Raw genomic sequence first — 15,356 nt, 5'->3', positions numbered from 1 at the left:
TTGTCTTGTAAAATCAAGGATCTCCAGCATGTGTTGAATAATCTGGAAGTCAAAATGGATGCTGGATTTGCCCATCAAAAAAAGAAAAAGAAAGTTATAAATCCCTAGTGCTTGAAGATAATAAACTAAAACCCATGGAATTAAGTGAACGACTCCACTTGGGTATTGATCCACGTTTTGTTAGGATTAGAAGGTATCTGGAGGAAGGAAAGATTCTTCAGGAAATGTTGAACTTTCAACTTAGATTACTAAATTCATTTTACAGGAGACATGGGCTCGTCAACCATCGTTACCAAAAAGTTGTTGACAACTTACTTTTGCATATGAACGATCAAAATCATAAACTACCGCATTTGTTTAACTCATCTGTATTGGAAATGATTTGGGTCATTCCTATCGTGGGGATGGCAGGTGTTGGGAAGACGGAACTGGCGAGGCAATTCTATGCGTCGTCAAATTTTGATGTGATTACTTGGGTTGATGTGACACAGGAGTTTAGCGTGAAAAAGATTGTAGCACATATAATTGGATCCTGTACTGGCAGTGGCAGTAGTAGAACTACAGATGGCGATGGGGACAACGTACAGCATCAGGTTGAAGAGCATCTGAGCGGAAAAAGGTTTCTACTTGTGTTGGATAATGCTTCGAACCAAGATAAAGAAAAATGGGTTAATTTGGTAAGAATGTTAAGAGTTAGTTCTGGAGGGAGCGCCATTATTATTACAACACGAAGTTGGGAAGTTGCATTCATGGTGCCTACAGCTCGTCCATATTATTTAAATGCACTATCTGAAGATGGAAGTTGGGAATTGTTCAAAAGACTAGCATTTGAGCCAAAATATTCTCCGGAGAGCGAAGATCTAGTCAGAGTGGGCAAGGAAATTGTTAAGCAATGCCGTGGGCTGCCATTAGCATTAAAAAGTGTGGCAGCCGCCTTGCGCTGGAAACCAAACAAAGAGTCGTGGGAAGCTGCCTTAAATGCTCTAAATCCTGGGGTGAAGGCGATTCACTTGCTTCAGTTCAGAAGATATGTTACCATAGCCTACCATCACCATTTCTGAAACGATGCTTTGCATATTGTTCGGTATTTCCCGAGAATTTTACCTTTGAGAAGAAAAGCTTGATTCAACAGTGGATGGCTCAAGGTTTCTTAGAAGAAGAAGAAGAAGAAGAAGAAAAAGCAGCAACAGCAGCATCCTCATCCACTAGCAGCAGCAGCAGCAGCAGCAGCAGCAGTGAAGATATAGGTGATTTATATTGTCGATATTTGCTGCATAACTCGTTACTTGTCGGGAGATACGATGACGAAGATAAGCTGTTAGACTTCAAGATGCCTGAATTTTCACATAAATTTGCACGAACTCTCTTGGGAAATGATGCCATATTGTCGAACCTGGACGATGACTTTGATATCAAGAGGAACAACCGTCGAACATATCTTCATTCTCCTGCTGCTGTTAACAACATTTCTACTACTAGAAATGTCCCCCCTTCTTTAAAGTTTGGGAGCCTGCGTGTACTAGAACTTACACATTTCAGCAAAGACGAGTTGCCACCGTCAATTGGAGAGTTAATGCACTTGAGGTATCTTGATCTTTCCTATGGTACCTTTAAAGCATTACCTGCTTCCATTTCCAAGCTCTACCATTTGCAGACTTTGAAGCTGTTGCATTGTAGACATCTTCAAAGATTGCCTAGAGAAATGAGAAAACTGAAAAACCTGAGGCATTTAGAAAATGAAAGGACTTTGAGGGACATTCCAAGAGGTTTAATAGGGAACCTGAGTAACCTTCAAACCTTCAATTTCTTCCATGTTGGCAACACTACTGTCACTAATCATGAAGCTGGTATTGAAGAGCTAAAGTGTCTGAAACAACTCCGAGGAAGCTTGAGTGTACTCGGTCTTGACAATGTGAAAAATGAAACAGATGCTAGAATAGCAAATCTGAAGGAGAAAACAAGACTTGAGGAGTTGATGTTAGAATGGGAATCTGATTGGCATGTCTATACCAATGATCAGGATAGGCAGAAGCAAGACCTCATATTTGAGGAGCTCCAGCCTCCTCAAAATCTATTGCTTCTAAAGATACTGCGTTTCAAAGGCACCAAGCTCCCTGTGTGGTTGCATAATGGAAGTTCACATCTCGCGAATTTACGGGAGCTCTGTATCTACGCATGTCACCGTGTAGAATCTCTGTATCTGATAGGCTTGCATTCTCTTCAAAAACTGACGATCTCATATTGTGAAAATCTGGAGTATGCAGGAGTCGAGGATCTCATGCATTTGGAGCTTTTGGAATTTAACAAATGTGATATGCTGAAATCTCTACTAGGAGCAAAGAATGGTGTTGTAAATCAGGAAGAGCCAAATCTAGAAGAGCAAGTCAATTCTTCAAGAGATAAACTTCCTTATCTTTGGAAGCTACAGATCGGAAGTTGTGATCATCTTACAACCTTAGGAGAGGAGGAGATGTTGCACCTGCGATCACTGCGAACACTTCATATAGGAAATTGTAGAAACCCAACGGTTTTGACAAAGGGCTTAGAAAACCTTTCCAAGCTTGAGCACTTGCAGATAGAAAATTGTCCAAATATAAAAGAATTGCCAAAGGGTGTTAAACATTTGATATCTCTTCGACATTTTGAAATTAGGGATTGCCCTAAACTCAAGTTTTTATCAGAAGAAATTCAATACTGGGGATCTCTGCTAAGGCTCAGTATTTTTGGTTGTACAAATCTGAGGCGTCTTCCTGGGGTTATTGACAACTTGGAGAAACTTGAGGAATTAGAGATCAACGGATCTGATCTTTTGCATTCTTTTCCAGACAAAATGGAAAAGATGATGTCACTGAAAAAGCTGAAGATCATGAGGTGTCCACATTTGGAGGCTCTACCTGACTCGTTGAGCAAACTCTCATCGCTTGTAGTGTTGGAAATTTCAAGCTGTAATATCTTGACTTCTTTGCCTAGAGGGATGCAGGATTTGAAAAAAATACACACACTAAAGATAACAGGCTGTGAAAATCTGATAGAATTACCAGGGCAATTGGGAAGCCCCTTTACACTTCATGTGTTGACTATATGTGGATGTCCAGCCCTAGAATTTCTACCAGAGAGCTTGGGAAACCACAAATACCTCGTGCGGTTGGAAATAACTGATTGTTCCAATCTAAAAGCTCTACCAAGTAGCTTGGGAGAACTCTGTTCACTCCAATCTCTCTACATCCAGAAATGCTTCAATTTGACATCATTCCCCAACTGTCTACAAGAAATGAAATCCTTAAGGGTACTTTGGTTGATCGAGTATCACAAATTAGAAGATTTTCCTGATGGGTTGATAACTCTCTACACACTTGAGAAGTTGACCATCTGGGGATGTCGTGAACTTGTCAAGCCTTTGCCTCAGGGGATTGAAAAAAATCTTATATCATTGGAAGAGTTGACCATTTCAAATTGTTCAAAATTGGAAAGCTTTCCAGAAGGATTGGAGAATCTCCCATCACTTAAAGAGTTGGTTATTTGGAAATGCCCTAAATTGAAGTACTCAAAGTCAAAGATACAGCAGCTGATATGGAGAAAATTACGTAAGCTGAACATACAAGACTGTCCTTACCTGGAGACCATAGATGATCAATCAAATCCTGATTACATTGTCGTTACTCCTCCACACTGCAGGTTCGTTTTCTCATACCTTCTACTTATCTCTTACTTTTAAATTTTCATTTCGTACCCAATGCTTGAAAATCTAGTATTTTTGTTTAGCAATTTATTTATTATATCCCCTATATTTTCCTATAAATTTATATAAATTTGTATTTTTTTAATTGTTAAGGATTAAGAGTAGTGCTTCCTATTGTTACAACTTTCCAAGTCGTTGTTCATGGGATGGTTGTTGTTGACTGTTGGTCCTGAGCATAGTGTTGGTTAATTTCTTATCATACATTGTCATATAAACAAGGTTTTTCTTCCGAACCTAGAGATTTTTATGTCTTTTCGTTTCCCAAATGCCACCAATGTTTCTTAAAATATGTTTAAACTTCGAAGGCAATTAATTCTCCTCTTCTTCTATTGTCTTTTGATATATTAAAGAGTTTTTTACATGTGGGTATCTTTAGTGGACCATAAACTAACATTGAGTTCCCTTAATGCAATATATTACATGTGGGTCCCTAGCAAACTAACATCATCATCCATTGTTAAGTATATTCAAATTTCAAATGTGAAGGGACCAAAATGCTCCTCAAGTCATTTAATATATTGTGTTAATATATGGTTTCAAAAGAGATAATTTGGTCATTAAGCATTAATTTTATAGTTAAATATATATATATATATATATATATATCCAAAAAAAGGAAGAAAATATAGTAACAAAATGTATTAAATAACCTGAGGGCATTTTGGTCGCTCTACGTTTTAAATTTGAATATACGACGATTAACGGTATTAGTCTGGTTAAAACCGACACGTAATATATTGCGCTAAAGGAACCAACATTATTTTGTGGTCCATTAAAGGGACATATACATAAAAAACTCTATATTAAAAGAATTTTATCCTAAGGTTGGGTAACACAGGCCATGGAATAGCCTAAACAAGACAAACCTTTATTATAAATTTGTAGTTATTCTTAGCTTTGCTCATGAGCAACATGCTACATGAGAATACTTGAAGCCTAAGCAGTTAAAAAAACAATCTCATTTTAACTCATCCTTGAATTCCTCCATACCTAGCACCGATTGGAGTAAACTTTGCCCTACTGCTCACCATGTAAAGTCCAAAGCTATTTTGAATATTCTAATTGTTTTGATCTCCCAACTTTTACAATCCATACAAGTTCTCCATAAGTGGGTTGAATTTGTGAAATAGTTCTTGATAACAAAAAGAGGCTTAAATAGGGTTGTTAGGATGCATCCGTTAAAACTTAATTGAATATTTTAATCTTCGAAAATTTCCTCAGCTATCCTCAGGGTCAAACTCTGAGATAAGAACTCTTCTAGAGTCTCCACCATCAAGACAATGTGTGCATGGTCTTCGTATCAAAATAATTCAAGTGGAGACTAAATCCGCGAATTTGATAATTATTCACCCCCCCCCCCCAAAAAAATAAAAGAATAAAAGTAAAAAGCTAATTAGGCTAACTTCTTCTCTCTTTTCCTTTTTAATCCCCATTAGTACTCAAAACCAGGTAGGATCAGCCAAACTTGGCAAAGTCAAATCAAGGATCAATGAGGATCCTGGATCTAATTTCTATATCCTTGGTAAGCCCAACCATTATCTATCAGTAAAGTTTGCAGGAAAAGAAGCTTTCCATGTGGCAGAACAAAGCTTTCAAACCTGGTTGAAACATCAAAAGAGTACAGGGTAATTTAATTTCTAAAACACAAGGAAAATTCAAAAGCAAAGTGGATGTATTGTTGAGTTGGACTGAAATGGTCTTATGCCCAATCTGAGTTGCACTTTTCTATCCGGCCATGGTGCAGGTTGGATAAATCATTCCTCCACATGACCCAAACTGGATTCCTGGCTTCCCTTCCTTTCTTTTTGTTTTTCTCCTTGACCTTTGTTGTTCTCCTCAACTCCCTAATTTTCTGTTTCCAGTTTTTATTTTGTAAGGTCTGTAAATTTCACTTGTTGATCTGCTATCCTTTTTTTTGCTGTTAATATATTTTGTTGACCTTATGAGTTTATGCTTGCAAATTTCAGTATATATAGGTTTGTGTTTTAGCTAAATAGATACTTAGTCTCTTTACAAGTGACTCACTTTTGTGTTTATTGTTCCTATCTATTTTAGCTTTGAGTAATATGTCAATCAGATGTCTTACACTAGTTTTGTTTTTGGCAATGTCTATTAAAGAAAAATATAATAGCAAAAAATGATCTCAAGAAATATAAATTTGTAGATATTCATGAACTGTTTCTCCTGCATTTGAATATTGTTCTGAATACCCATTCTTCAACATGAGACACTTCACACACAAAAAGCTTGATCATGCTTCTCAGGTTATCCCTTTTTGTGAGGCCTGTTTCAGCGAAAGAGTAACTTTATCAACATTAATTTTAAGTACTGAGTTTATTTAACTTGTTAACTCTTGAGATCTTGAAATATTTGTAGGAACTCTTGATTTTATCTTTCAGATTAGTCCAAGCTCATTTAAAAATAGAGATTCCTGTTCTTCAAAAGCTACCTATAAGAGATGTCAAGCAAAGGCAATAAGTTTAAACAGAAACACATTGGGTTCAGTTTATAGATAACGGGAGCCCAGAACAGCTTGGACCCTGGAAACCAGATCAATTAATCAATAGCCAGAACAAGAGTGGTTGTTCTGATTCCCAAGTTTGGATCCAATTTTCAATTGTTAATTTAGGAGTTCTAAAGAAGTTTGGAAGTCAATGTTTTTTAGAAACCACTTTTTCTTGCATTCCTCCTTGTGAAAGATATCAGGAGAAGTTTGAGCATGCATGCCAGCACAGTGACCCTACTTGTGCCTGTCTCTTTCCCCTGGCCCTCCCTGTCCCAATCTCCATCCCACACCCCCACACCACTAGTTTGTAACAAAAATATGACACGCCCAACCTATGCCCAACCCTTTTCAAAGAACATAAACCCTCTAGTTTTGTAAGAGAATGATGGAATAATGAACTGCTTTTGATCTGATTCTGTGCAGAGATAGCGAAGCCAACATGTCACTCTCAAAGTAGGACGGAGAGAGTTCAATCAATGATTTAGAGTTCCAATCCAGAAGCTTCTGGACCCCTTGGACATGCATTCTTGCTTATTTTGCAAAACTTCTTCCAGTGTGTGCGCGTGTGTACGGTGTGTGTGTGTGTTTTTGGCTCATTTGGAGCAATTAATTGTTTAAGCTATACTGATGTTGTATCCTCCCTTCAATTCTTTGGACACCACTGAACTCTTCTTTGTTGTGTATTTTCATTTTGCCACTATTAAGATTCTATTTGGCTGCAAGGGAAGGGAAAGGATTTCCCTTTTTTGCATTGTTTGGTTGTGAGGGAAGTAAAGAGAAATAAATGTATCACATTTGTTTGCTAGGACATAACATTTTGGAGAGTTTTACTAAGTTACAGATAAATCCATCCCCATTCACTCTAGCTCACTCATAGCTTATTTTGTGCACCAATAGCTCTTCATCTTGAAGTTAAAACCCTGATTCCTCAAGATTTTGAGAAGTCCATTTGTACTATTAATGTTGCAAAAACTAATCCTGCCTAGATAGAACCAAGTCCCACTTATTCACAACTCATGAACTCCATCTGTAATCCTTTGTTGCCCCTGTTAGAATATGCGGAAGTCAGACCAGCGGTCTTACCCTCAATAATTTTTGTATTAATGGATTCTATTTGGGATTTAGTTGGTGAAATCCTCCACCAAATTGGTCGAATTTCATTTGAGAAGGCACGCCTCCCTTAGATGCATCTCCCCCCACCCCGGGCTGGTTTTCCTCCTTTTTGGGTTGTTAAACAAATTTATTATTCATCCAAAAATGTTTTATTTTGAGAAGAGAAGTGGATTAAACAAGGAAATTGGTTTATTCTGGAATTCTGTATATGCTCTATGAGTTTCTATTGTGTTATGGTGGATTTTTTTCTCAAACGATGATTTTGGCTTAGATCAGCTACATTAAGAATTCTTTATTAGGGTTCAGAATTAGGTTTCCTCTCAAATGACCCAAAACTACTAGAGAAAGAAAGGTAAATGGAAATCATGCATTTAAAAAAAAAAATTAACTGCAAATTATTTCTTTATCTAATTTTTTTTTCCCAACAGCAACATCAAAGCTTTTATTTTCTAAGCTGCAAGTGCTACTTCATTTACTCCATCTGATATAGACTTGTTCTCAACTAGTTTAATTTTCTCCGTTTCCAGCTTTGTATATCCTTAAGGCACTGTCACCACAAACTATCTCATATAGCCATCAAACTCTCTACATCTCGTTGGGAAGGTTTGGATGTCAAATTTTGGAATAAGGGAAATCAAATCAGCTTCTTTGCTTCCATATGCAGCAACACCTTTATTATGTCCAATGGGTACTAAATAGTTTTTAATTTCTTTTAATCACAAATTTTTTTCAATTATGATTTCTTAAAAATGGATTAAAATTTGAAACAAAAAATAAAACTAAAAAAAAACCACTGACTTATGAGCATTCATTGTATTGTTATTCCTTGAGTCCATCCTCTAAAATGTAAGATCGATGCTTTAATATTTTCAAGTGACTCGCTATGCTATTATAAGTTCTTTTTATTTTTATTTTTTTTAAGATAATTGACTTTCAGATAGCAATACAATATTTAGTAAGTTTTTAATCCAAGGGGAGAAATAGTTCAGGCATAAGGCTGTTGAACAAGTGGAGATATACAAAATAGCCTCTGCATCTCATATTCTATTTTTACATTTTCAATATTTGAGTGAGAAGATGAACAGCATGATAAATTTACAATTTAACAAAGACAAACGAAGATTTAAATAGGAATTGTCAATTAAAATTGCTATGGTTGTGTGTGTGTTGGATGAAGAAGAAAATGGGATTTTGATTGTTAGAGCTTTAAGGGCCAGCTACACTACTGCTGATCAGTAAGATGTGCCACATCGGTATAGAGATGCACACAATTGTTTTGAATGTTCTATCATTAATTATTAAACCCAACAGTTAGAGCCATGGATACAATTTTATGTTGATGTGCTGTGATTTCAGCGATTAGTAGCAAGAGTACACTTGCTTTTGTCTTACTTGCTTCCGTCCTTCTGGATTCCTTCACTTGTCACAAGAAACTGAAATAGCTATAAGAGATTTTGCAGCTGGTAAGGAATTTGATCTCTACAACTCTCTCCATGCATCAATCTTCAACAATTAGTTTATGCATTTTCTTTTCTTGCTTTCAAGTTTCTACTACTGAATTCCCATTACTGCTTGTTTACACAGGAAAAATTGCTGAGTGACTATGGGGGATGGGAAGCCTTGGGAACACGACACTAGCGAAGCTAATCTATAATGAGGAGCCGATAAGATCACATTTTGATCCAAGAATTTGGGTCTCTGTGTCCCCAAATTTTAGCATGAAGAGAATTTTATAACAAATACTTCAATCTATTGGCAGAAGCTGTAGCAGGGTTGATGAATCAGATTGGGAAAATGTACAGCTTTTGTTAGAAGAGAATCTGGGTGGAGAAAGGTTTCTACTTGATGGATGATGTGTGGAACACAGACAGGCAAAAATGGGATAATTTGGTAAGTATGTTACAACACGAATTGGTGATGTTGCATCAATAATGGGTACACTTCCTCCATATAGTTAAGTGTACTATCACCACATGAAAGTTGGGAATTGTTCAGAAGAGCAGCATTTGGAGGAGGAGCTGCTCTGGTGATATCTCTCCTAGCAAAATCTCTGCAATAGTGGGAACGGAGGCACAAAGAGGGAGAATGACCTTGAAATTTAATCTAGCACCGAAACTTACATTATTGGGAGGAGGTGTGGTGGAAAGTGGGTGATTTCCGGCGGCAATGGGAGGGGGGAAGGTGGGGGCAATGGTGGTAGGTAGGAGGAGACTGTGTGGTGGTTTGCAATGGTGATGGGAGATTGTTGGCAATGTATAGGAAGAAGATGGGTGACTTAAGGGTTTGTTATGGGATGAGACAATGATGAGGGTAATTTGGTCATAACACCTTACATAGGGGTATTATAGTCATTTGATACTCGAAATTTGAATTACTTGATAGAATCTAGATAAGTCTATTAAGCATGAGCCACCATTAGTATTTGACACTTAAGGGAGCAGCCCCAGTTAAGGAAGGGACGAGTAAGAAACTCTCTTTTTGGTAAGTCATCTATGGTTTTGTTCTACAATTTTACCTTTTGTTTTTGGGTAAATTTCATTTGGACCCTTGAAGTTTGACACAAGTTATTTTTAATTAAAAAATATATATATTTTGCATTTGCCTCCCTTGTGGTATTCAAAAAATATCAACTAAATATTAACAAGAAAAAAATCAACTAAATATACACTATTAATGATCAAATGATATTTGTTAATGTATTCATCTTTATAACCAAAGTGTCCTTATTTTTATTTTCTTTATTCTTTTTTTTAAAATATTAAAATAAACTTTAGGGTAAATATCACTTACCTCCCCTCTTAGCTGGACAAATAGCACTTACACCCCCTCTTAGTTGGATAATATCACTTACATCCCCTCTTACCTAACAAATATATCAAACACCTCCCATCTGTTAACTTTCTCGGTTAAATGTAACTTTTACCGTTAAATATTTTTCTAAAACCCCAAACTACCCTTGGCTAAATTTTTTTTATTTATTTTAAAGCCTAAATTATTGTAATCACCCTAACAATTAAACTACCAAATTACCCTCAATTAAAATAATTATTAAAAGCCCAACATGCCCTTTATGTTTTTTAAAAAAAAATTATCAAACAATTAAAAAAACATGTACTACTATCAAGTAAAATAAAAAATGCAATTAATAAAAAAGGATATGCTGATAAAATTAAACACGTACTACTATTTTGGGTTTTCTTTAACTGTTTGGTAAAAAAAAAATTTAAACAAAAAGGGTATATTGGGCTTTTATTAATTAAAGATAATTTGGGTTTTAATTATGGTGTTTTGATTTTTAATAATTATTTTAATTGAGGGTGATTTATTATTTTAACTGCTAGGGTGATTACGGTAATTTAGGCTTTAAAATAAAAAATATTTTTAGTCAAGGGTGGTTTGGGGTTGTAGAAAAATATTTAACGGTAAAAGTTAAATTTAACCGAGAAAGTTAACAGAGGGGAGGTGTTTGATATATTTGCTAGGTAAGAGGGGAGGTAAGTGATATTATCCAACTAAAAGGGGGTGTAAGTGCTATTTGTCCAGCTAAGAGGGGAGGTAAGTGATATTTACACTAAACTTTATAAGAAAAAGATTTTTTAACAAAAAGTTGAAAAAAATAATTAGAATTAACTTTTATAAGATTAAAATAATATTTTATTTTATACAATAATAGTTTTTAAATCTCAAATAGTTGAACTTGGAATTATTTGGAAAAATAATGTTTAACTATTTTAGAGGTCTAAAATAGGACCCGTTTGAGAATCCGCCGAAAAACAGTTTTTAGTGTTTCTTGCTTCAAGAAGCAGAAAATTAACCAAAAACTACTTGATAAACCGTTTCATTTTGCATGCATTATTTTTACAACATAAATTGAAATTTATGAAGAAAAAAAATTTAGAGACTTACTTTAGATATAACAACTATTTGTTGTTGCCCTCGAAACAAAATTGGGTATGAGTTAGATTTAAGTGAGACAGTTTAGAAGTGATTGCTGAGAAATGGTGGTGCAAATGATTTTATTTATAGTCGATGTAATCTGGATTCATCTGGAACCATTGATGCCTAAATTTTGGTTGCAAAACCTATGTTTTTGCCTATGTATTCCTAAAGGATAGGATGCTCTAGAAACCGTTGAGATGTTATGGAATAGTTTACTGGTATAGAGTTGAAACTTCATCACTTTTATTTACTCCTCTATACTTCGGAACGTGTTAACCTTTTATTGAAAGTGTTGTTAGGGGATCTACTGATTTCAAAAACTTATAGATGGTTTTCGAATTCTAGGATAGATACTTGGACTGAATTTTTTTTTATTTAGATAGTGCAATTGGCTGTTTTTAATTTTTTTTTTTTTTTATCTAATAGATTTGTTTTTGTTATTAAATTGTGTTCTTTGAACACTTTTAGTTTTCTTGAATTTTTTGGTATTCATGTATTTGTACTGTCTTTTAGGAATTAATGTAATAATAACAAATATAGGGGAATTTTTTTAAAAAAAATTAACCTAATTGGTGGGGGTTAAACAAAAAACCCATTATGACACATTTAGTGGAGGTTTTAGGCATATTGTCACTAAAAACGACACAATTGGTGGCGATTTTTCATTTACCGCCACTAAATATACAATACCTCATTTTGCAAAACACAATTAGTGTCCGTATTATCCGCCGATGTATATATTATTAGTGGCGGTTTAATAAAACTGTCACTATTTGCACGTTACATAGGCGGTACCGAAAACCGTCACCATTAAATGGCTGCAGTGCCTTTGGTGGTGAATTTGTGTCGATTTACAAAACTGCCACCAAATAAAGTTAGTATTGGACAACTTAAAATAAGTAATAACATATTGTGGTAGTGAAAGCAACTAAAGTCAATATAACTTCTTTCCCGATTACCAAAAAAAATAAAATACTTCTTTCCCAACATGAGAAAAAGAAGATGCACCTTCCTACCCTCCTCCCATCTTTGAGTGACTATATTAAAAATGGATGGCTACTTTGGAGGCATGAATTCCGGAAAGGAGCCCAAGATATTTATTAAGAACTTTGGCATACGAGATCTTTAAGACCCTCGAGAATGCCTCTGAATTTCAATGGCATATTCGGGCTAAATGTCAAACTAGACTTCTTGAAATTCACAGCCCGCCCACTTGTTCTACAATATAAATATAACTCTAAGGTAGTTGATCAACTACGCCATCCCATAACCTTTCTAATCTCTTTTAGTTAATATATTATATGTATGGCTCAATGAGAAACACAAATCCCATAAGCTTTTTATTCAACAAGAGATCGAAGAGGTTTTGTTCTCCCTTCCAGTAACTATACTCTTCCCAAATGATCCCAGAAGTAGATTTGAATTCTGGGTATAGAATGCCATTAATAGGCTTCGGAACAGGTTGTAACCCTATCCCTGCAAACCTCACTTCTGTAGTCATCAAAGCAATTGAGATCGGACACAGGCACTTCGATACTGCTTCCAGCTACAACACTGAAGAGTTCGTTGGGGAGGCCATAGCCCAAGCACTTGAGCGAGGATTGATCAATAACCGCAGTGATATTTTTGTCACTTCAAAGTTAAACTCTTCAGATACAGACCATGATCTTGTCCTTCCAGCACTGAAAGAAACACTTCGGTACGTGCATGATTATCTCTGTCATGATTTCAATACTCTTATTAATCTTTCTACAATATTTCTTATCGACGATTCGTCTGTCTCATAATGTTGCATGAAATAGTAAACTCGGGCTAGATTTTGTGGATCTGTATCTCATACACACCCCTCTGAGGGTGAAACAAGGATCACGGTTGCCTTACCCTGAAGAGGATATCCTTCCCTTTGATTTAAAAGGAACCTGGAAAGCCATGGAAGAGTGCTGTAGGCTTGGCCTCGCTAAGTCCATAGGTGTCAGCAATTTCTCTTCCAAGTTGCTTTCACAACTTCTAAGCTATTCCACTATTCCCCCAGCCGTGAATCAGGTATGAAATACATACAAGATCTCTCTCTCTCTCTCTCTCTCTCTCTCTCTCTCTCTCTCTCTCTCTCTCTCTCTCTCTCTCTCTCTCTCCTGCTCTCCTGCTCTCCTGTTTGATAAATAAAAACCTGTGGGGTGGTTAATTTTTGTTGTCTGCACGCATATGAAACTGAACTCAGGTGGAAATGAATCCTGCATGGCAGCAAAGGAAATTGAGGGATTTCTGCAATGAAAATGGGATTCATGTGAGTGCTTGGTCTCCTTTGGCAGCAAATGGAGCTCATTGGGGTTCTTTTGATGTTATGAAGAGTCCAATCCTTGAAGAAATCGCCCGGACCAAGGGGAAGAGCGTTGCCCAGGTAACTCTGGCTCTCAAAAAAATTAATTTAGTATGATACGAGTGCTTTCATGTGATAAAAGATCAAATGATGTGATCAAGTTCTAAATTTGAAAGATCTATTAATTTTGCAAAATGAAATTAGGTCTCACTAAGATGGATATGTCAGCAAGGATCAAGTCCAATTTTCAAGAGCTTTAATGAGGTGAGGATGAAAGAAAATCTTCAAATATTTGATTGGGAACTTACCCATCAAGAACTCGAGAAAATAAGCCAGATTCCACAGAAAAGGGGATTTTCACTAGAGATATTAGTTTCATCACACGAGACATGCAAGTCACTGGAGGAGCTTTGGGGTTGATGAAGTTAATTTAATGGCTGCGAACATGAATGTAGGAACTAGGAGAGGGGTAGTGAGATTATAATAAAGCTAATTTTTTTTTTTTTCCCTTTTCATACTTGTTAACATGTGAATGCATTTGTTAAAAAATTTTTGGATTCGAGAGAATCTCGCATTGCTTTTGTGAAGCAAATTTATTGTAAACTTTATTTTTTTTGGCTTGATTAAAAGAAAGAGTGATTTGGGTTGATTTTTTGGGACTAATTACTTCTTTATTTCATTTTTTTATGACTAAGAGTCAAAAGAGATTTTTGTTAGAAAATACCTGATCTTAGATAGGATTGGGCTCTTCCAAATAAGTGACCATGCCTCCGATGGAACCAATTTCCACTGATGATGATGAGAGTTAAAGTCGCACTCTAAATATGCATGAATGATTCATGTCACAAGGAATTATGTATCACCTTGATTATAGGTATACGATTGCAAGCCCCTGTCCATAGTAAACAATCCTCCACTAGAAATAACCCAAATTGCCATGGCATTTTCCCTTTTAAAGGGATGGAAGATCATATCCTCCTTCCAAATTCGAGTTTGCTAAATAATTTCACTAACTTAAGTGATTGGAAGGGGTGTAATCTAGGGGTTGCGCACCTTATGGCTAGGTCTTGAAATTATCCAACTGTCCTCAAGTATATCAAAGGATTCACCCTGATTAAACCCTCCACACAAGTTTGGGCTTTAATCTATTCCTCTCCTTAATCAAACTCCACCAAATTAGTGTCCCAAAAAGATCAAGTGAGGAAATAAATTGTCTTAAGAAATCAAGCCCTTAAAGAGGAAGGTTCCTTCGACAATCTAATTGCCATTTTTTGAGCGATTTTGAGATTCTAAATCTTTGAATCCAAGCCCACCCATATGCTTTGGGTAACAAAGAAGGTTCCATGCAACCAATGAGTCTTCAATCTCCCCTTAATAAAATCTGGCAGCTTGGTTATTTGCCTGAGCATGTAAAGTCTTGGGCAATTTCAAATGAGTAATAACATATTGTGGTAGTGAAAACAACTAACTTCAACACTTTTTTCCCAACATAAGAAAGAAGATGCACCTTCCTACCCTCCAATCTTTGAGTGGCTTTATTATAAATGGATTGGAAAGTGGCCACTTTGGCGGCACCAATTTCGGTAGGGAGCCCAAGATAATGATTATCAGCTTAGGTTAGTGAGTATCTCCCTTTCCTTTTGAAGAGTTGTATGGTCAGAGACCTCAGCCCATTTCACAACCATTAACCGTGGGAGATGACCCTTTTCGCTCCATACTGAAGTGCTTCCAAATCAAAATGC

The 15,356-nt window shown here is 36.1% G+C and overlaps 1 protein-coding gene and 1 pseudogene across 2 annotated transcripts; both read left to right on the top strand.

The window, feature by feature from the left end:
- Positions 1-344: 344 nt before the first annotated feature.
- On the top strand, positions 345-6,771 carry LOC149019206 (putative disease resistance protein RGA3; annotated as a pseudogene). Its single transcript, XR_016173205.1, has 3 exons — positions 345-2,527; positions 2,612-3,675; positions 6,669-6,771. The product of XR_016173205.1 is annotated as a putative disease resistance protein RGA3 (transcript).
- Positions 6,772-12,570: 5,799 nt separating this feature from the next.
- LOC149019205 (rhazimal reductase 1-like) lies at positions 12,571-14,117 on the top strand. Its single transcript, XM_089154502.1, has 4 exons — positions 12,571-12,996; positions 13,100-13,340; positions 13,516-13,695; positions 13,819-14,117. The coding sequence occupies exons 1-4, from the start codon at positions 12,698-12,700 to the stop codon at positions 14,032-14,034; spliced, it is 936 nt and encodes a 311-aa protein (XP_089010628.1). The 5' UTR covers positions 12,571-12,697; the 3' UTR covers positions 14,035-14,117.
- Positions 14,118-15,356: the final 1,239 nt, after the last annotated feature.

Source organism: Hakea prostrata, chromosome 4 (genome assembly GCF_041222555.1).
Source record: "Hakea prostrata isolate BN-2017 chromosome 4, UWA_Hpros_2, whole genome shotgun sequence".
NCBI lineage: Eukaryota > Viridiplantae > Streptophyta > Magnoliopsida > Proteales > Proteaceae > Hakea > Hakea prostrata.
This window is presented reverse-complemented; position numbering and strand designations above follow the sequence as displayed.

Bases quoted from the DNA above. Each gene is read 5' to 3' on its own strand.
- LOC149019205 (XM_089154502.1), top strand. From the start codon at position 12,698: ATGATCCCAGAAGTAGATTTGAATTCTGGGTATAGAATGCCATTAATA. The intron at 13,341-13,515 runs GTATGAAATACA...AACTGAACTCAG, and splicing joins TTCCCCCAGCCGTGAATCAG to GTGGAAATGAATCCTGCATG. The intron at 13,696-13,818 runs GTAACTCTGGCT...AAATGAAATTAG, and splicing joins AGGGGAAGAGCGTTGCCCAG to GTCTCACTAAGATGGATATG.